This window comes from Lethenteron reissneri, chromosome 47 (assembly GCF_015708825.2).
Source record: "Lethenteron reissneri isolate LAM-NWPU_2019-01 chromosome 47, ASM1570882v1, whole genome shotgun sequence".
NCBI lineage: Eukaryota > Metazoa > Chordata > Hyperoartia > Petromyzontiformes > Petromyzontidae > Lethenteron > Lethenteron reissneri.
In genome coordinates, this window is record NC_083825.1 from 11,946,748 (window position 1) to 11,967,062 (window position 20,315).

A 20,315-nucleotide genomic window follows, 5' to 3' on the forward strand; every position below is an offset into this window, starting at 1 on the left:
GGTTAATTTAAGCGAAGGGCAACGGTGTAACGTTGACGGGAGGTGCTTTGTGTGTGCCGACGCTGTTTCGCCACAGGGGCATCCGTGTCGGCTACACTCCCGACGTCCTGACGGACGCCACCGCCGAGCTCACCGTGGGTCTGCTGCTCGCCACGTCGCGGAGGCTGGTGGAGGCTGCGGCCGAGGTCAAGAGGTGAGGCCCAGGGTGACCCTCCCACAATACGTGGGGGGAGGGGGGGGACAATGAGGGCTTTTGCTGGGCACCAGAATCGTAAGCATTGATTTAAACTGATAACTCGATGCATCATTACCTGTGTACTGTCAAGGTGGCATGGGGGGGGGGTTCTTAATTAGGGTCTGCGGATCCCTAGGGTTCGGGTAGGTGGATACAAATATCTCAGAGGGGTTCTCAATAGCAGCTGCACAAAATACTCGAGTCATAGAGTTATGGCTCGGGGGGGGGGGGGGGGGGGGTGCCGTGCTGAAAAGGGTGAACCGCTCTGTTCTCAGGGGCTGGGCGATCCGTCTTGCAACCCGACACGTCAACTAAGACTTCACACGCGGGCGTCATCGCACCCCCGCCGTGTCTTTGCACAGGGGTATCTGGTGCATCGTGGCCGCGTGATGCTAATGGATCTCTTGTCACGCCGTGTCGATGTTGCGCTACGGTTGACGCTCCTCGGCAAAGAGGAATAATTCTGCCACCTGCTGCTGCTGCTTGCTGCTGCTGAGAATGTGATCCGTCTGCATTGGTGAAATGGCCTGACCAGTCGCTCGACGCTACCTGTGCACACTTGAAGCAACGGAAGACTAGGGTGCACAACTGCGGCATTTGCAGCCAAGTAGCATGTTTCCCTGATGCAAGAGCAGCTTCAGACTGGTTGGTTGAGCTGCAGATTGGATAGCGGAGGATGTATTCATATACAGTGAACAGAACTGGGTGGTGGTGGTGGTTATGCATGCCAGTAATTCAGCACTGTGGAGGCGAGGGTTGGTGAATTGCACACATTTTTAAAAAACTCCCTTCCCGGGGGAGTCGAGGTGCCATATCCTGGCTCGCCAGGAGAAGGTGGCACAGCAAAGTGTGGACTAACATCGTCTGTCCCTTCTGTAGAGCAGAGAGTGTTGCCACCTCACTGGCGTGGGTTTTCTCCAGGCGCACCAGTTTCATTCCACATGTATATAAATACTCAATAATTGGCTGATAATGCCTTAATATAAAGAGAACTGCAGAACTTTGGCAATTGTTGGTGCCAGCTCAATGCCTGGCTTCCTTCTAGCTGAGCTGTGGTTCCACAGTTTGTGAGATGCAGTTTAACACGTCGGGTTTCGCGAACAATATCATTCATAATAGAGGTTTTTTTGGTTAAATCGCGTAAATATATAAATGTGTCATTAAACTTGCCACCACCCGACACAGCCAACCAGTAAGGGTTGTCACGTAAACGGAACATGCCAATTCGTCACTAGTACAGCACACCGGTGTGTTGGAGAGCCAAGTCACGACATTTACAATCTGAGTACGACGTTCCGTCAGTAATTACAACTAACGAGTTTTCCCATTTGCCTTTGAGTTTGCGGGTCGCGGATTTGCCGATTGCGACTATTTTCAAGAACGTAACCCCCGCGATGGGCAACGGTTTTCTGTATTCGAACTGTTGATTGTAAGTTGATGCTTAATAGAGCATCTTGCGAGTTTTAATTACCTGCTACTAGCAGTTTATTTAATACGGTTTCTCTAACTTTTATGTATAATTAACAGTCGTGTATCAATCCGCTACTGGCTGAAGGCCGTGTTGGTCATGTGGACTGACCATACTCACCACGTGGGAGAGTGCTCGTCGGTGGAGAGGGAAGCTCGGGACTGGTTCAGATATCACTCGCCGCTGACGTTCGCTGCGGTGGCCAGAAATCGAACTCAAGATTGGCAGGTCCATGGCTCAGTGCGCTAAACATTTTGGCACTGCTACACCCAAGATCAAATAACGATTTACAATTCTTGAATGTGACACATACAGGCAGTCCTCGTGTTGCGGAAGACCCGACTTACGGAAATCCGACTTTACGGAAATGCTTCCATAAATCGTGTAAACAAAAATGTTCAGCATGCGGAAATGTTTGCGTTTGCTACGGAAGCGCAAATGGTGCAGCACGGTGAGATCGCGGATGAACACCGCCGAGCGAGATGTCATGTGGCTCACCGTGCACCTCACTCCACCTAAACGCCGCCTTCACGAAGCCCGAGCTGCACTAGGATTAAGGAATTTTTCGTAGCGTTACGTAATTATTTTCATTTTGTGTGATACTGAGAGAAAACCGACTAGTAGTCGGGTAGGGGAGGCCCAACTATTTCCGGCTGTGGGATTTTATCTTCATTTTGCGGGGAAATGTTTCAGTTTCCGACATACGGAAAATTCGGGTTATGGATCATTCTGGGGAACCTAACCCTTGTGTAACCCGGGGACTGCCTGGACAGAATAATGTGGCTTAATGCTCCTTAGATTAATAGAGTGAAAGCCCATTTAAGATGTGTTATCAAATCATACGCCTTTGATTAGCTCGGTTGGCTACGTATGGTACGAAACAAGTTCAGCACATACATCTGACTATATTCAGTTTTGGCAAATATCAACGTGATATTATTTGTCAATTATAACCTATTTTTACAATCTGGTTGTGATAATATTCGGTTTTGTGATACGGGCACGAAGTGGGAATAGTCTGGTGCGTGTCACACCGCAGGCTGTGTTAACAAACACTTTGTAGATTACTCTGAATTTTGATAATTCGTTCCATGTATTACTGGACAGCTGCAGGAATTTGACCTTGGACGTCAATGCAAACTGACTCGGTGGGGAAGCACACTGGCTTCAGAGTGCTATTGAGAAACAATTTTGACAAACATGCCAAAACTCGGTGTCTCCGTGTGCACAAACGAGCGATGAGCAGCGCCAAATGCGCAGAATTTGTAATGTGCACAGTTCTTGTTTACCAACCCCCCTCCTCCCATTCTTGTCCCCCCCCACTCCCCCGTAGTGAGAGAGAGAATTATTCGGAGGCGTGGCAAACCACCGACGCATGAGAGAGCAGTCAGAATCTGCGTGCGCCAAGCATCGTCCAAGCTCTGTGGTCCTATATTGGAATGGTTGGTTAGCTCCTCTCAGTTGGAGTCCCAGAGTTGGTTGATTATATGTTGCGTTCCACCGAGAGACGTGTATTAAGTTCGGCACTTCAATAGCAGGGATGATGGTCGATGGTCGAGACGAATGAAAGAGTGGCAGCCAACGAATCCGAATTAGAATATTTATACTGGAGGAATCCGATGAGCTATAAAGCTCTTTTTCACAGATGTGCAGTAGGAGGGAACATGCTCTTAACCACGGAGATGGAGCAATAAAATTAGCCATATGGATTGTTCCATTGCAGGACTGCGAAAAATGGTGTCAGATTGAGGAGGCCTTCATCTGGCAGTAAATTGATCATGGCTGATAGCGAAAGTGATGATTTTTGTGTTTAGTTTGTTGTCCTTCTGCACCTCCGATTAGCACGGTTGGCTATGTACGGTGTGAAAGAAGTTCAACATACATAATGGTGGCAGCCTCTTCACAAGAAAACCACTGCTAACTCGTCACAAAGTGGTACCCAATACATCAGTCCCACGAGGGTGATGAGCTGAGTCAACCCCTTGATCTTGATTTAAAATCCAATCATGATTTGAGCTGCCTGCTCTAACAGGGCTATAATAATACTACTACCCTGTTGAATACAGGTGCAAGTGTAATAGCTAATTTATGAGCAAGACAATATGTCACGTAGGTGTAATATCGATGAATCTCACGCGACAAGCACAGTACTTTGACAGATAAGCGCTGGAGCAAACGCAGAAGCGGTCTTGCCGGCGAAAGGTCGTTTTGAAAGCGCTTAGTGGAAACGGAATGTTTGACGAGTTAAACCCCGTGGCGGCGGTGTAAATAAATACGCGGCAGCGGCACAGCCCCTCTCAGTGGCGGGGTGTAACTCAATCCTACGGCTCTCCGCTGCGATCTCGGGTCGTGCCGCGTTTTGTTCGGCATGTTGTCCGACGTTTCACTCCACGTGCTTGGGAGCAAAATGCCTCGACTCCCCCCCCCCGCCCCCGGGTTCCTGACGATGTTTGCCGGCATGCAAGCGAAACGCCCGGGCATCGCGGCCGGGCCCAAAGATAGCGCGTCAGTACGACCCCTTGAATACTGCGGAGGGCTGGACAGCAGTGCGTCCGTGAAGACCCACACAGTGGCACGTAACTCCGTAACTCAATCCTCCTTCTGTCCCCCCCCCTTCACCGCACCCCCCACCCCCGTGCCACCCCCTTCCCACCCCCTTTTCCCAGTGGAGGATGGGGCACGTGGAAGCCCATGTGGATGTGTGGCCAGGGTCTGAGTGGCAGCACTGTGGGTGTGGTGGGGCTGGGCCGCATTGGTAAGACTTTCATTTCCCCCCCCCCCCCCGTGCCCTTTCCCACGTGCCCTGCCGTTTATTGGGTCCAGATGAAGGTTGTAATTTGGCCCCAAATCCACGCGTGGTGGCACTCAACTTTGACCTGCATTGGGGTTTAGGGGGAGGGGGGGTTGGTGGATTAGGAGGGTAGTTCAGGTCATCGCTGTTACACGTGAGGCACCCACCTGCTGTGTTAGGAGGGGAGCCTTGCTGATTCCAGCGCAGGAAGTAGGTTGTATATGTATGTTGAACTTCTTTTGCACTGTCCGTAACCAACCGTGCTAATCGGAGGTGCGGGGGAAGGACCTCAGCCCATGTTCCAAAAGTGAGGGTTACTTTTATTGGAGGTCAACAGCAGTTTGGGAATATTGGCCCCCCAGCATAGAACGGTAGATTTTTCTCTGCAGACACAAGGTTGTCAAGATCGATGACCAGTTAATTCTTGTGTACTTCAGTTTCCTCCCGCGTTAAACAGACCGTATGTTTGCACTTCTTAATTATGCCGATTACTTTTATCAATTGCATGCCATTAAATGTATTTCCATGCGCAACGCTGGCTGTTGACCCTCGAAAGCTCGGATTGAACGAGGCTCGGATTAAACCCACAAACGGAGCGGCACCGGTGGCCATTTGTTGCCTTGTGCGTCGTCGTGAACATCGCAAACCCCCCTCCCGTGTCTCCCCTCCCCCTCCCTCCCCCCCCCCCCCCCCCCCCCCGCGTCGTCCCAGGGGTGGCGGTGTGCGAGCGTCTCAAGCCGTTCGGCGTGCGGCGAGTGCTGTACACGGGACGCAACCCAAAGCCGGACGTGGAGCAGAGGCTGGGCGCTCAGTTCTGTGAGGATCAAACATTCATTTCCGGATTGCAGTTATAATACGTCGCAGCCGGCCACAATTACAAAGTGGCCCAGCTAGCCGCAAATCCACGGACATCGATGCAGAAGTTGGGACTGCTACCACGCACGTAGTAGCGCCGTAATGGCGAGATGTTAACTACTTTGCCCGGTATGCAGGAGGTCGTGGGTTCGATCTCAACTCTGACGCCTGCCGTATATTTGGAGATTGCGTGTCTCTCTCCGTGGTCGTGTGGACTTTTCTCCGGGTCCTTCGGTTTTCCCTTCCACATTTAGAAACGTGCGTTTAGAGTATGTGGCTGCTATAAAATTCCACTTGATAAGCCACTTCGTTCAGCTATTATTTGTGGCCAGGTAGTGTCTGAAAAAGAACTATATAGCTCAGTGCGCCTTATCCCGGTAATTTTTCTTTTTTATATTTTAGGCTTTCGCGGTTGTGCTGTGTAGCCCTCCGATGTGTTTGTGGGTCATACCGTATAAATTCAGTTTGTAAAGGAGCTCCAGGCATGTGAAGCAAAATCGTCAGATGTCGAGCTGTTATTGCCCCAGCATATGGACCGACCTCATCACGTTCAGATGCCACTCACCTGAGAGACGACACAGCACGTCAGTTTATTCACAGTGCCGAAGCATTCACAGGGAAGCGGCATTACGTCGCGACGGCGTTTGCAGAAAATCCGCCGTACCCTGCGAGAGCTGAGCGCAGAGCTGTGTGGCACCAAGTGGATTAAAGTCCTGGCAACTTTCTCCACCGCCTGTGGCGGAGAGGGGAACAGTGGCATGCGCAATTGTGTGACTCCGCGTCCTGCCAAGAGATTTCCTGTGGAAGCGGGCCGAAGATGGAATGGAGCAATTTTGCAGCCGTGCGAGATGAGAGGGGCCTAATGAGCTTCGTTGCCTCGCGGTTAGAAGAGCATCTGCCTGGCTTTCTCAAGGCGGATGTGGGTTCTTATTCCCGGGCCAAGAGCTTAAAACAATTAATCGCCAACTGTTACTCAGTTCCACTACAAAGGTAAAAAGTTAGAAGTTTTTCTTAATAAACAATCGAGTGGTGTATTGGCCATCTGGGAAGCAAGTTAACGTGAAGCTGCACTAACGTAAGCTGGCTGGATGGCGCTGCGGTTAGAGTGTTTGACGAACGAGCGGAAAAGATGCAAGTTCAAATCCCGGTCAAGGATCGACTCGGGCCATCATTATGATTATTATGATATCTGGATCATTACAGTTCGTGAGAAGTGGAATTTTCGACAGTGGCTCAGGGCTGCACATGGGAGATGAGCTGTTGCTCATTTGTTCAGAGCCATACTGATTTATTTCCAAGTGCAGACAGAAATGCCTGCAAACTGCAGAAGTGGCTAGTGCTTAAATGCAAACGAACATAAGTACAATTCAAACATGTTAAGTTACATCTTAAAACATACATTTCAACAATCTCAGTTTCCTACTGTGCTTCCACTCTTTAAAGGGTAGTGCTTAATTATGAATCTCCGAGCTGTACTGCGGGTCATCTGATCCACAAGGAATGTGTGTTTGGCTCGATGTGCGATCGCTAATAGATTTAATGACCGGCTACGGTTCAGGCCAATTAAGATGACGCCAAGGAGGGGGGGGGGGGGGAGACCTTGCTTCACTCAACGCACCGGTCTGACCTTTAATCACGGGGCAGTAGAAAGACAGGTAGCTTTTGCCTAATGGCACGGCAACTGACGCCACAACCCCAAAATAGGCTTAATTATTTCCTTTGAATATGCAGCCTTCCGTTTGAGATCCTTCCCCCCCCCCCCCCCCCCACTCTCTGAGAGCTGCAATACGACCGCCCGAATATTACTCGGCATGCTCCCTTTTTTTCTTTTCTTCAGGGTTGGAAACTGATTAAGCTGGGGTCAGTTCAATCTCCACGTGCAGGAAATGCTTTGAGAGTTTGCAACGTTGGCGAACACGCCAGCTGCGTTTTCACTCGCAGCCCTGGTTTCCCGATACCTGCTGCTGTGATTGTCGTGCACGGATACATTCGGGTTTAAAATCGGGGCTTTCAATCACACCGCTACTTGACCGGTGTTCCCGATTTGTAGTTCGTGCTGCCTTTCCTCTTGTGCATCTCAAAGTCAGTGTCCTCGATATTCCAATGAGCAATGAGGGCTTCTACCCATTTTCCTTGGAGGCCCTTAGCCAGTGATGTAGAATCCACATGCCCCTGGTTGGATGCTAGTCCCTCTGTAATGTGACCACTGTTAACTTCCCACAAGGTCGTTTATAATTGTCTTCAACCCCAGAGCAGTAAACGGAAGAAGCGGTGGTGCAGTGGTTTGTGCACTTCTATATTAAGCCAGCGTCCCGAGTTCGATTCCCGCTCATGGCAACACCAATGACGAGTGATTGCTTCACCAAGCTTGGGCCGCCCCTTCCAACATCTGCAGTGATCGATGCTGCATGCGGGGAGGCCTTCACCCGATATTGGGAAGCCACTGGAGCTATGCACTTTTAAATCTCGATTGAAAACTCATTTAAAACTGATTTTTCTATTTAGTTTGTTGTCCTTCCCTCGCACCTCGAATTAGCACGATTGGTTACGTACGGTGCGAAAGAAGTTCAACTAACATACATCCAGCAGTGGTTTGACAAATGTAAATTCTTATGACGCTATAAAGTGGTCATAGGCCGACACGTGATCAAGATGTGCGCTCGCATTGCTTTAACCACAGCACCTCCGCCCTGCTGGGTGACTTTAGTTTGCGTCTGACGGGCCTTGATTATTTTCCTTGTTGCCGGACGTGCCGACGTTGCCGCCACGCGCAGTGCCGCTGCAGGAGCTGCTGCGGGAGGCCGACTTCGTGGTGGTGAGCTGCGCGCTCACGGACGCCACGCGGGGGCTCTTCGGCCGCGAAGCGTTCGCCCGCATGAAACGCTCCGCCGTGTTCATCAACATCAGCCGGTAACTTCCTCCACTGCCTCCTGATTAACCTTCGAGACAGTTTTCGGGAGGCTTTTCGACCGAGGTTGAAAGCGTTCGTGGCATCTGTCCTTGATTGTAACAGGCGGGCACGATGACGCTCGTAACGATGTATGTCCATTGGCTTTCGTTCGCACCGTACGTAGCCAACCGTGCGTGCCAATTTGTATTGGAGCGATGATCCGATAAGCACGAAACCTGAGTGCAAAGTCGTGTTGCCATTAGGCACTTTCCCGCTAAAAAAACCGGCCAAATTGAGCTGTGTCGCCCAAAAACATGAAAATGAACGCCGGCGCTAAAAAGGAGCCGCAAATCCAGTGCCGAAAGAAAAGACATCACGTGACGCGTGGCGTCATCTCGCCGCGTCGTGCGCAGTTTGATGTCGTCATTGTGCAGCGTGAAACGTGACGTTACGAGAAACGGCTGAATATTTTCGAGGACAAACACGTTGGAAAACATTACAGAAACCATGCATGTGCATGCCATTCCCTATTTTAACAGTTTTTACCACGCACTTATTGCACGAAAGGGGGGATCTTTTTGACGTAAAATGGTCTTTCACATTCCATTGTTATGCAGCCAAAAATGTACTTTGATAATTCCCCGCACAAGTTTTAAGGCAGTTGTGGCAATTTAGTTATTTGTTTTATGATTCATCGGTGAATATTCTTACTGCGTGCATTCGAGTTTCCCCCCCCCCCCCCCCCCGATTCAAACATAATTTTTATGGCTGCTGATTGGGTTAGCCCGCTTAAATATATAACTGTGTCATTAAACCCGCCACTACCCGACACAGCCAACTAGTAAGGTTTGTCACGTAAACAGAACGTGGCCAATTTGGTACAAGTACAGCACACTGTTGTGTTGGAGAGCAAAGTCACAACATTTACAATCTGACTACGACATCTAACCCAAAAAACCTGTAATATGGATGATATTGGTTGCGAAAGACTACTTGTAATACTGGCTCCCTATTCATTACCTAGTTTCTCCATTAGACACAACAAGAAACCCAAAGCCTCTCTCTGCACAAACAACCATAGGGCAATTCTTGTCTCCTGTTGGCAATGCTGAGCCAGTGGTGTAAATTCCTCATTCCTGTGGTTGGAGGCAGCCAGTGTCCGTTAAGGCAACCGCTGTCAATGCCCATTACCAAGTGGTACATTTTTTTTTTTTGGCCGCGGATGGATGATGATCGAGTCGACCACAGACCGGGATTTGAACTTGCAGTCAAGTACTTTGACCACAGCGCCACCCGGCCAGGCTTAAACACGAGTGAGTGCTATGCTCTAGATACAGAGGCCACTTTCAAATCTCTATTGATGTCATTGTTTTAACTGTGCATATTACACCGCAGGATGGGGAGAGATGGCTAAGACTTGCGGAGCCCTTCATACAGCAGGGGATTGATCATGCTGATGATGATCGTGCACGTACAATTTGCACCATTAAAGGCATCCTCCCCTTGCGTTTTTGTTTCTAATTAACTTAGCCCTTTAAAAAAATGGCTGAGGAATTTTGATATTTCCAACACGTGTGCTTGGTTTTTTCCCCGCTCTGGCTCCCGCGGAAAGTTTTTTTGTTTTTGTTCGTCTGCCCCAGGGGCCTCATCGTGAACCAAGATGACCTTTACGATGCCCTGAGGTCGGGGGAGATCGCGGCGGCCGGGCTGGACGTAACCACGCCGGAGCCCCTGCCCACCGACCACCCTCTTCTTAGCCTCCGCAACTGTGGTACGGCGTTCCACCTGTCCACTATAACGGCCTAAACATAACATATCTACATACATATATATTTTTGTTTTGAATTTTAGGGCCATTGTGTTTTTTTTTATGCTGTGGCCACATCTCTCTTGATTAATCTTGTAATAATATTCTGGAAGGGTGAGACTGCTTGACTATTGGACTATGGCCTACTCTGGGTGAAGCAGTGGTATAGTGGTTAGCACGCTGCGCAATGAAACCCACTGCTCTCCGAGGTTGAACCCCAGCCACGTCTAACATCGCTGGTGAGTGATGTCTCCACGGGTCCTGAGCCTCTGCCCCTCCATCAAACCGCACTGTGACCAACGCGGTGAAGTTTGGTCCAACAGCGACCAGGACTGACACAGCGTGCAGGAGGGCTTCTTCATCGAGCATTGGAATTGCGAAGCGCTGTGAAGTTTTGTCTCAATTGAGAACATGCACGACCCGAGCAGGATTAGCTCGGTGCTTAATGTTAGTTATTTATTTATTTGTTTGTTTGTTTGTTTGTTTGTTTCCACTCGTTTATCTGGAAGGCCTCAAGGAGTCTCAGGAATTTTTTTTTCAGCCGCGTCCTGCCAAGCGCACCCCTCCCCCCCCCCCCCCCCCCCTTCTTAGCTGCCCAGTGAACTTTTTAATTCCCAAGTAAATTTTTCGAGGATCTGGCCAGGTAGCACCCGACTCAGCACCGGGTTGCAAGTTCCAGATTCCGATTGGGAGTCCGTAGCGCCTCATCCATCTGGAGCCTCCCCTGCCTACTTCTGACCCCTGCCCTCTCATCTCTGCTTTTTGTGTTTAGTTTATTACCCTTCCACCCGCACCTCAGGTTAGCACGGTCTGGCTACGTACTGTTCCGAACGAAGTTCAACATACAAACATCCATCCATCTCGCCTTACTCTGTCCACTCTCCCGCTCGAGCAGCCGTCGCTTGCTGTCTGAGCCCCGCCCTGGTCACGCTCCGCTCGGAGGAAGGTCGCTCAATCTCCTGCACTGTCGCCATTGCTGGAACTCCCCTCACCCCGCCGTCCGTGCTGTCAACACCCTGCCCCTGTTCCAGTCGAGCCTCAAGATCCCTTCCTGTGTGTCCCTCTGCCCATGACGGACCGCCTCAACCTGTAAACTGACTCTGCCCAATGTCTCTGTATTTGCTTCTCGAGGTGCGGTCGCACTTGGGCACTGTATGAGTCAAAGGGTATTGTGTCGTGGTGTCAAGGGAGCACCGCTCAGGAACATGAAATTGCTCAGTGCAGCCATGGAGACACTTTAACATTTGATTGGTAATCGATGTATCTGGCCAAGTAGTGCTGCAGCAGGATGCTTTGCTCACAGTGGGAAGAAGGTTGCAAGGTTCAAATCCCAGTCATGCATTGATTCAACTTGGGTGGGTAAAATTGAATGATGTGACAAAGTCGCGATGCTCTTAAAACTGCAAGTGGCCTCCGCTCAAGTAATGTGGAATTTCCACCGCTGGCTCAGGGCTGCCAATGGAGATGAGCACCGCACAAATACTCATCTGAGAGCACGGAGACGCTTTGAGGTTTGACTTGTGCCCAGGGCACTCGCTCACAGTGAAATGCTTTTTGACTTTATTGAGTACAAGATGAACTCTCCAGGGGATTGCCAGACAAGTGTAGCGATGGGCGCATCCCGCACTTGCGTGCGCACGTACACACGTAGCCACCCACGCGTAGCCACCCACGCGTAGCCACCCACTACCCAATAGGGAGGTCTTCATGACCCCAAATTTGGCCATGGGGTCCCACCCCTAAAATCTCCCCGAGTACAGCCCACTCTTCGTGAGACAGAATGTCCCTGGCATTACCCCAGTGCCAACACGAGCCTCACATGTTTTTGCCCCTTCTTTATAAATGCTGGCTACACCGCCGCGGCGCTCATCACTAATTGGAGAGCGAGGCAGTTTTGGTCCGCGCATTGAGAAAATAAACAGTGATGTAGAGCGTCGAATGTCGATAATAACAACGCTTGCATGTGTGTGTGCACACACGCTCAAGCACACACTGGCGCAGCGGCGGCCGCACTACGCGATGAACCCGGCGACTTGAGGTCGATTTGTGGCCATGGCTAACATCAGTGGCGGGTGATATCTGAACTGGTCCTGCATCTCCCCCGGGAGCCTCCCTTGCTTATTTACCCACCAGCACTGACGAGCATGGGAAAAGTATGGTCAAACAACCCCCATCACTGACATAGCAGAGGATGTCCTTCATTTAGCAATGGATTAACGAATGGCTATAAATTATAAACAAGCTACTATTCTCCATAGCCTAGAAATGCCACAGTGTGTTCGACTGGGTCATGTGGGAGCCGCCATTATGTGTGCTGATCCCGATTTCAACTCTGACCCCTGTAGTGCCCTAATCCCGATTTGAAACTCTGACTCCTGCAGTGATCATGCCGCACATTGGGAGCGCCACGACCGACACGCGGAGCAAGATGGCCGTGATGACCGCGGAGAACCTTCTGGCCGGACTCAGGGGAGAGCCGATGCACGCCGAGCTCACGCTGCCGCTCTAGCCTCGTCGCTGCCGCTCTCGCGTCGTCGCCGCCGCCCGCCCGCACGCCCCCCCACCCACCCGCCCGCCCGCACGCGGCGACATCATTCGGGCTTGGCACTGCTATCTGAGCAGATGCCCGAATCAGTTTAGCGACTGCTGCGTCCACAAATAACCCGATTGTTTGTCCCCGCTAATTACTGCTTTTGTCATAGCTCCTCTAGGACAACTAGCCCAGCGATTGGCGATGGTCATGCTGCACGGCGGTTAAAGGGACGAGTGGTTTGAGCCAGGAGCAGCACTATGTGAGCGCAACTCCACAATTAATTTCTGGCTTTTTGAATAGATGTGAATACGGAAGAAACTGGGAATCTCTTAATATAACATGATCATCAACTTATGCACTTCGAATAATCCGTGCCAAGTAAGCATTTTACATGCTCTGAATATTTCTCATCGCCCTTGCCAAAAATGTTCCCTCGTAATGTCCACCACAATTTCCTTGCTGATGACTCTCAACTGGATGTCCCCATGGACGACACAAACCCAACTTCGCTGTCCACTCTCGCATTCTGTCGTCTCGGATCGGTTCGAAAACTTCCTCCAGAAAAATTTTTCCAAAAACTCGTGTACGCCTCATCATCAGAATCTGAATCTGTATTGACACTGCAGGAGGAATCCGATGAGCTATAAAGCTCTTGTTCACAGATGTCCAGTAGGGGCAGGTCAGAACGTTACAACAACAAACAACACAAAAACACGATGGTGCAAAATATAGGGAAAGGTAAATAAATTACTTTAACAAAAATATGCAAATAAAACTATGAATTATTTTTTATCTTGCCAGGTAAAGCCCACCGAGCTGTATCGCTCTTTTCAGAAGCAACCTGGCCACAAGTGATATCGTAACGAAGTGGCTTATCAAGTGCGAATTTTCAGCAGCAAAATACTTTCAATTGCCACTGCCAGAATTGTTACCCACACCTGTAAATGAGACAAATCGCACCGAAACTCCAGTCTCTCCACTGGCTGCCAATGTAAACCCGATTTCATGTCAGTGTCACCGTATTCGTGGCCCTCCATGGACACTCACCACTGCCTACTTCTCTCCTCTCACTCGACTCCTCCCCATGCAATTTCTGACCTCACATCTCACTCTTTTACAATCACGTGCTCTCCCACCTCTCCCTCTCAACCTTGTAACCATGAGCCGTGTGATGAACTGATTCCGATGTTGGGACTGTAGCAATACACGGGGGCTGTCGTAGGAATTTCAGTCGCACACCACGTGGGCGAAAGGCAGTGAGGGCACCAGAAGAGAGGGAGCAATTGACCTCTTTGTGGAAGCTTTGTAAAGGTTACAAGAATCCCCCGCTGTAAGTGGCCACGTGATGCGTTGTTTCACGTGCATGTTGCCTATTAATTAGGGAACGTATTGCCCTATGAGTGTTAACGTTTTGCGTATGCGTTCTTTTTTTCAGAAAATTGCGCAACATTTTTCGTGCTATTTTTTTTTGTCAACGAGGAACGCGTGCGGGCGAGAACGGGACTGATTTACGATGTAATAGCTCTACCGTACTGTACACGCGCGGTGCCGACCACCGAAATCCCCTCCGGCCCGTGATCGGCTTCCGTCTACCAGCCCGCCGTTTCGCGTGACCGCTGTGCACGTGCGCGGTAGAAATACTGCGTAGCGTTAGGTCAGGGGGTCGGCAACCAAGTGAAGAAGAAGAGACATTTCTTTTGGCAATGCAACGTGAATACGAGACGGTGGGTCCCTTAAATAAATGACGGCACGGAGCAGCAGTCCTTCAAGAGGCACGGCACGCGGCGCCTGAGCCGCAGGTTGCCGCCGACCCGTGCGCGAGATGATAGTCTTAAAATAAGTGCAAAAGGCTTGGAAAGATCATTGCAAAATGCACAGTAAATGATGATAAGTGTCTCTGGCAAGAGAAGGCAAAGTATGAATCTAGAGGTTAAATTAGAAGCTTCGAAGCGTTTTAAAGCAGGTGAAAGGCAGTCGATATTTCAAGAAGGCGTGGCTTTCTTCTGCATAATAATTCCACTCCCTCTCCACCCCAAGAGGCCTCGATCAGAAAACTCTTCAATCATCGCTGGTAAATTGTATCGAATTATACGTATCGATTATTGGCCAGAATGAATGTAACCCCTTTTTGTTAACAAGTCTGTGGGAAATGAGAGTTTGCTGCGAGTCAATTCGAGTTTAAGGAGCATTTCTTAGGAACCGCATCTCTGACGTGTCGCGGGGGGTTCCTGTACAGGGACTCCTCTACTTACGAACAGCTTGGGTCTGTTCGTAAGTCGATTTGTTCGTAAGTCGATTCCAACCATGTACGGCGTGTACACTAAACACGGGGGATGGCTTTAAAAGTTGTATTGTCTAGTGTAGATGTAGATGCCACTGGTTTTTCACGTTCTGCAGATGTAGATGCCACTGGTTTTTCACGTTCTGCAGATGTAGATGCCACTGGTCCTTCATGTTCTGCAGATGTAGATGCCACTGGTTCTTCACGTTCTGCAGATGTAGATGCCACTGGTTCTACACGTTCTGCAGATGTAGATGCCACTGGTTCTTCACGTTCTACAGATGTAGATGCCACTGGTTTTTCACGTTCTGCAGATGTAGATGCCACTGGTCCTTCATGTTCTGCAGATGTAGATGCCACTGGTTCTTCACGTTCTACAGATGTAGATGCCACTGGTTTTTCACGTTCTGCAGATGTAGATGCCACTGGTCCTTCATGTTCTGCAGATGTAGATGCCACTGGTTCTACACGTTCTGCAGATGTAGATGCCACTGGTTTTTCACGTTCTACAGATGTAGATTCCACTGGTTCTTCATGTTCTGCAGATGTAGATGCCACTGGTTCATCATGTTCTGTAGATGTAGATGCCACTGGTTCTTCATGTTCTGTAGATGTAGATGCCACTGGTTCTTCATGTTCTGCAGATGTAAATGCCACTGGTTCGTCATGTTCTGCAGATGTAGATGCCACTGGTTCTACACGTTCTGCAGATGTAGATGCCACTAGTTCTTCACGTTATGCAGATGTAGATGCCACTGGTTCTTCACGTTCTGCAGATGTAGATGCCACTGGTTCTTCACGTTCTGCAGCTGTAGATGCCACTGGTTCTTCACGTTCTGCAGATGTAGATGCCACTGGTTCTTCACGTGTTGCAGATGTAGATGCCACTGGTTCTTCACGTTCTGCAGGTGTAGATGCCACTGGTTCTTCACGTTCTGCAGGTGTAGATGGCACCACCGCCATCTATTGCGCGGCGGTTGAACTTACGACTCTCGGTCCAAACAGCCAACTGGACATACGGACAGGTTCGTATCTCTGAAAGTTCGTAAGTCGAATGTTCGTAAGTAGAGGAGTCTCTGACCTCGCACTGCCCGTATGTTTGCATGGAATGCACGCCCGGGGTGGCGGGTGATAGAGGGGAGCATGACGTCAGAGTGCGTGAACCTGGCTTCTGTGCTGCGAGATGTGGTTAATGTCATCGTGCAGATGAGCGGGGTGGTGGTGACGTCACCACCGCACGAGTTGCGTGGGTAGTCGGCGTAAAGTGCGATGACGTCACCATTCAGCCCAATCACGTGACATCACCGTGGTGAAGTCATAGGCTTGGTACTCTTAGGTTTTTTCGGTAAAGTCACGTTGGTAAAAAATAAAATGAATAGAAACAAAATAAAATATTTATTATTTTGTTTCTATTAATTTTATTCACGTTCTGCAGATAAAATTAATTTAATAGAAACAATAAAATGTTTTTTTTGTTTCTATTACTTTTATGTTTGTTTCTATTAATTATATTTTTTACCTACGTGACTTTACCGAAAAAACCTAAGAGTAGGAATCCTTGCAGTCACGAAAGCTTCAAATCTAGAATCATAAGCTCGGCTCAAGGGGCGATGAGGTCTTGCCTAAACGTCGGAGGCGCGGTCAATGTGCAGAGTGCTCCGGAGGGCTTTACCATTGAACGTTGTGGTTAGCAGGCCAGAGCGCATCGCCGTAGCAAGGCAGAGCACGGTCTGAGGAGCTGCCTCGTTGAGCGTTTTCGTGGACGTGTCAAAATCCAGCCAACCGGAGGCGCCACACGTGACTATGAACTCTCCATGGACGCAACGCACACACTCATTGGCTGAGCACCACCCGTGCAAGGCACTCCGTGTTCCAGCGTACCATTCAATAAGAGCCTTAGAGCACCATGGAATTGATGGCGCTCTATGCATTAAATATAAATCAATGGGGGAACCGATTTTAACCGGTAGACTTTTGCAATGAAATGCGACTCACTCTTCTGGAAGATTCCGGCTCCCATTGGTTTGTTGGAATTATTTTTTCAAAAACTTGGGTGCCAAATGTTTTTAATTAGGGAAGACAGCAATTGTCCGTAAATGTCCTCGGCAAGAGAAGCATTTTTGGCTTGATGCGTGATTTACTCTGACGAACCGTTTCAGAGATACAGAGCATGACGGATGGACGGACAATTTTTTTTATAGAGATGCCGGACGATAACACAAATATTCCTAGATTAGGTGCAGAATATTGCATTGCCCTATGTCACCATAAACAACTTTTAAATCGGTATCGCTTTACTAAATGATTGATTTTGTTCATGCAATATTACAGCATTAATTTCAGATGTGATGATTAACAAGGCAATAAAATACTACAGTCATGTGCAATTGCTGTGATGTTTTTTTATTTACAAAAACTGATCAGAAATATATCTGCATTTCATCTGAATTTCATCTCAACTATCACAGTTGTTTGCATTCATGTTTTTAATTTAGTCTGACTACAGACCCCCAGCCGAGTCTGCCAGTCTGTTGTCTGAGAGAAGTCAACATCCCATCAGACTCGTCTGCTAATCTGGACTGTCTTGTAATTATATATATACCACAGTCCCCTGATGTGCAAAGCCAGAGCTGAAACTCGGGTCGCAAGCCACTCTACCGCTGCCAAAGACACAAAGACAAACACGTGGTATGCATTCAAATACATACATGGGGTGGGGGGGGGGCATGAGGATTATTGTTTGTTTACGAGTCAATGTTCACGGGTTTGTTTCTGTGCCCACTGTTTGCTGCGATACAATGAGTGGCGGTTCTGTGAAATAACCGCATATCGTTCGAGCAAGACCGCAGCCGAATTGGAATCGAATGGACCCGACACGTGGTGTACCGGACAGCGCGCTGGCCCGAGGTCACAACGCGTTTTTTTTTTACCCAGGTCAGCAGTTCTATTCCCGCTACAGCCACTTTGGTTTACGGAAGGAATTACGAAAGCCTGGAGTTAATTTTACAGTGGATGTTATCGCCCCTATAATAATGATTGTTATCATCAGCTACGAGGAATCAACTGCTGGATTAATGAATGCCTCACTAAGCCTTCACTATCTTTTCACGGTCCTGGAAAGTAACACTCCACTCTGCACCTGTGGCGGGTGCCTTCCCTCCCTTGGCGGCCACCCGAGCCATGTTTTCACCTACTGGTCATGCCAATAATTCTAACAAAAACAAATATTTAGAACTGCACACTATCCAGGAAAGCCTCAAGTATTTTTTCACAAGAATTCTGCATTGGTATGAGGGGTGTATTTGTGTATCGATGGCATCCATGTATTCACGCCATCAATTCTTCAGCTCACAATGCATGCACAAAAGATGCGTGTAAAAATCAATGCCCTGGGATTGGCACGTCAAAACATTTATAAAACAATCGCCGTTAATTTCAAGTTTTAACTCCGAAGTGACATTGCACAAATCTGCATTGTCATTCAATCTCTAAAGTTCTAGTCACAGTCGAGGGTCAACTCAGACCATCACCCCTTTCAGCGTCAATAAAATGAGTTACCGCCATGTCGCAAATCAACAATGGTCATCCTATTGGTGAGACTGGCCCCCGCCATGTCAACGTGGAATTGCCACCACCGGCTCAGGACTGGCCAACTAAAATGAGCTCTCTCATTGCTCGTTTGAGCAGGAAATGATTAACTCAATTGGTGTTCGTGGCCACCAGAGCTGGGTTAAGGCAAGCGTTAATTTGTGCGCCCAGTGCCGGATTATCACAGGATCACAAGTAGCTACACATGTAGTAGCTACTACATGTGCAGCTACTGCACGTGTAGTAGCTACTACATGTGCAGTAGCTACTTGTGATCCTGTGATAATCCGGCACTGGGCGCACAAAATAAACGCTTGCCTTAACCCAGCCCTGGTGGCCACGAACACAAATTGAGCTACACATGTTGTAGCAGCTACATATGCAGTAGCTGCACGTGCTACGGGCCCCGCACTTTCAAGGGCCCCGCGCTAAATGCTTTCAAGCTATCAATTCGGGTTCAGTGATTCTGCACTTGCTCTATTACTATAGTACTATACTACCTTCAACTTTTATGAACGACTGGGTGTTAGTCAGTATAGCAAATGAAAAAATACAATTACTTTGCTATGCAAGTAATTTTTTTTACATTTATGTTTTTTTATGGCCCCTTTATAACATCTGCTACAGGCCCCGCACTAGCTTAATCCGGCACTGTGTGTAGCCATTTGTGATCGAGCGGGCACCATGAATTCACTGCGCTGGAGAACTTCACGGCGAGATGGGGATTCGCCAAACGTCACCTCACATGCAGACTCAAACATAAGCTTCAATAACATCGTAATTCTCAACACGATACAAAACGTGCCCGAGTGAGAGGTAGGTATCGACGGTGCTGGCTTGTTCGACATGAGCCACCCCAATTCACTCTACCAGATCCACATATCCTTCATCAGTTAGTCTTCTACAATGTCAAACGATCGCTGTCTATGTTCATTATCTGACATCATTTTCAACTTCAAATCCGCGCGTTCGTTTGCCATGCACTGAACGAGACAGACCACCGTTGTCGTCCGTTCAGGTTTTTTGAACGGATGAATCAGCCAACAGAGGGCACTGCCAAACCAGAGTTTACAACCGACACCCTCGACCATAGGCAGCTGATGTCATCGCACAGGTGAGATCGAGGGAGGAACTTCATCACGATGCTTTTTCTCTCTCTGTGTCCAAGTTTTTTTGTAGAATAACAAGATAGGTGACAGCGAGATAAAACGTTTGCAACCTCTCTTCCTGCAGATGTACAAAGTTGACAGGGAAGTCAGAATATTTAATTTTAGGTGGAGAAAGCCCTTAGCCGGTTAGATGTGAGGTTCGTGAAGAGGGCAGTGCTTGGGCCAGTCGTGAAATTGGTAATTTCCCATGGCAGGGACCAATCTCCACGCGGCACAGTCGCTGTTTGACGTCCCCCAAAGTGATGTTGCATCTATTTCATCGACCACAGAGCGGTCGTGGGATGGGTCGACGCCCGGCGTCGATTTTGTCTCGCATTCATTATCTCTGCTGCGAGAGGCCGTGCGAGCTGTACAGCGCCGCGGTGGCGAGATGTCAGCTCCCTCGCCTCGTCTGCAGGGGGTCGTGGGTCCGATAACGACCCTGACGCCTGATGCTGTATATTTGGAGTTTGCGTGTCTCTCTCCCCGTGGTCGCGTGGATTGTTCTCCGGGTCCTCCGGTTTCCCCCTCCACATTTATAAACACGCGTTCAGAGTATTTGGCTGCTATACATTTCCACGCGATAAGCCACTTCGTTGAGCTATCATTTATGGCCAGGTCGCTTCTGAAAAAGAGCTACATAGCTCAGTGCGCCTTACCTGGCAAAATAAAAAATATTTTTATAGTTGAGTAACAAACGTGGCGCTACATAGTAAAAA

The 20,315-nt window shown here is 49.0% G+C and overlaps 1 protein-coding gene across 1 annotated transcript in view; it reads left to right on the forward strand.

Moving 5' to 3' along the window:
- LOC133354439 (glyoxylate reductase/hydroxypyruvate reductase-like) overlaps positions 1–17,247 on the forward strand; it is a 28,103-nt gene extending 10,856 nt beyond the window's left edge. Inside the window, exons 4-9 of the mRNA XM_061571259.1 lie at positions 77–193; positions 4,370–4,458; positions 5,206–5,310; positions 8,124–8,259; positions 9,880–10,010; positions 12,428–17,247. Of these exons, the coding sequence (XP_061427243.1) occupies positions 77–193; positions 4,370–4,458; positions 5,206–5,310; positions 8,124–8,259; positions 9,880–10,010; positions 12,428–12,555 (706 nt within the window). The 3' untranslated portion in view covers positions 12,556–17,247. The remainder of the gene's footprint in view (positions 1–76; positions 194–4,369; positions 4,459–5,205; positions 5,311–8,123; positions 8,260–9,879; positions 10,011–12,427) is intronic.
- The last annotated feature ends 3,068 nt before the right edge of the window (positions 17,248–20,315 follow it).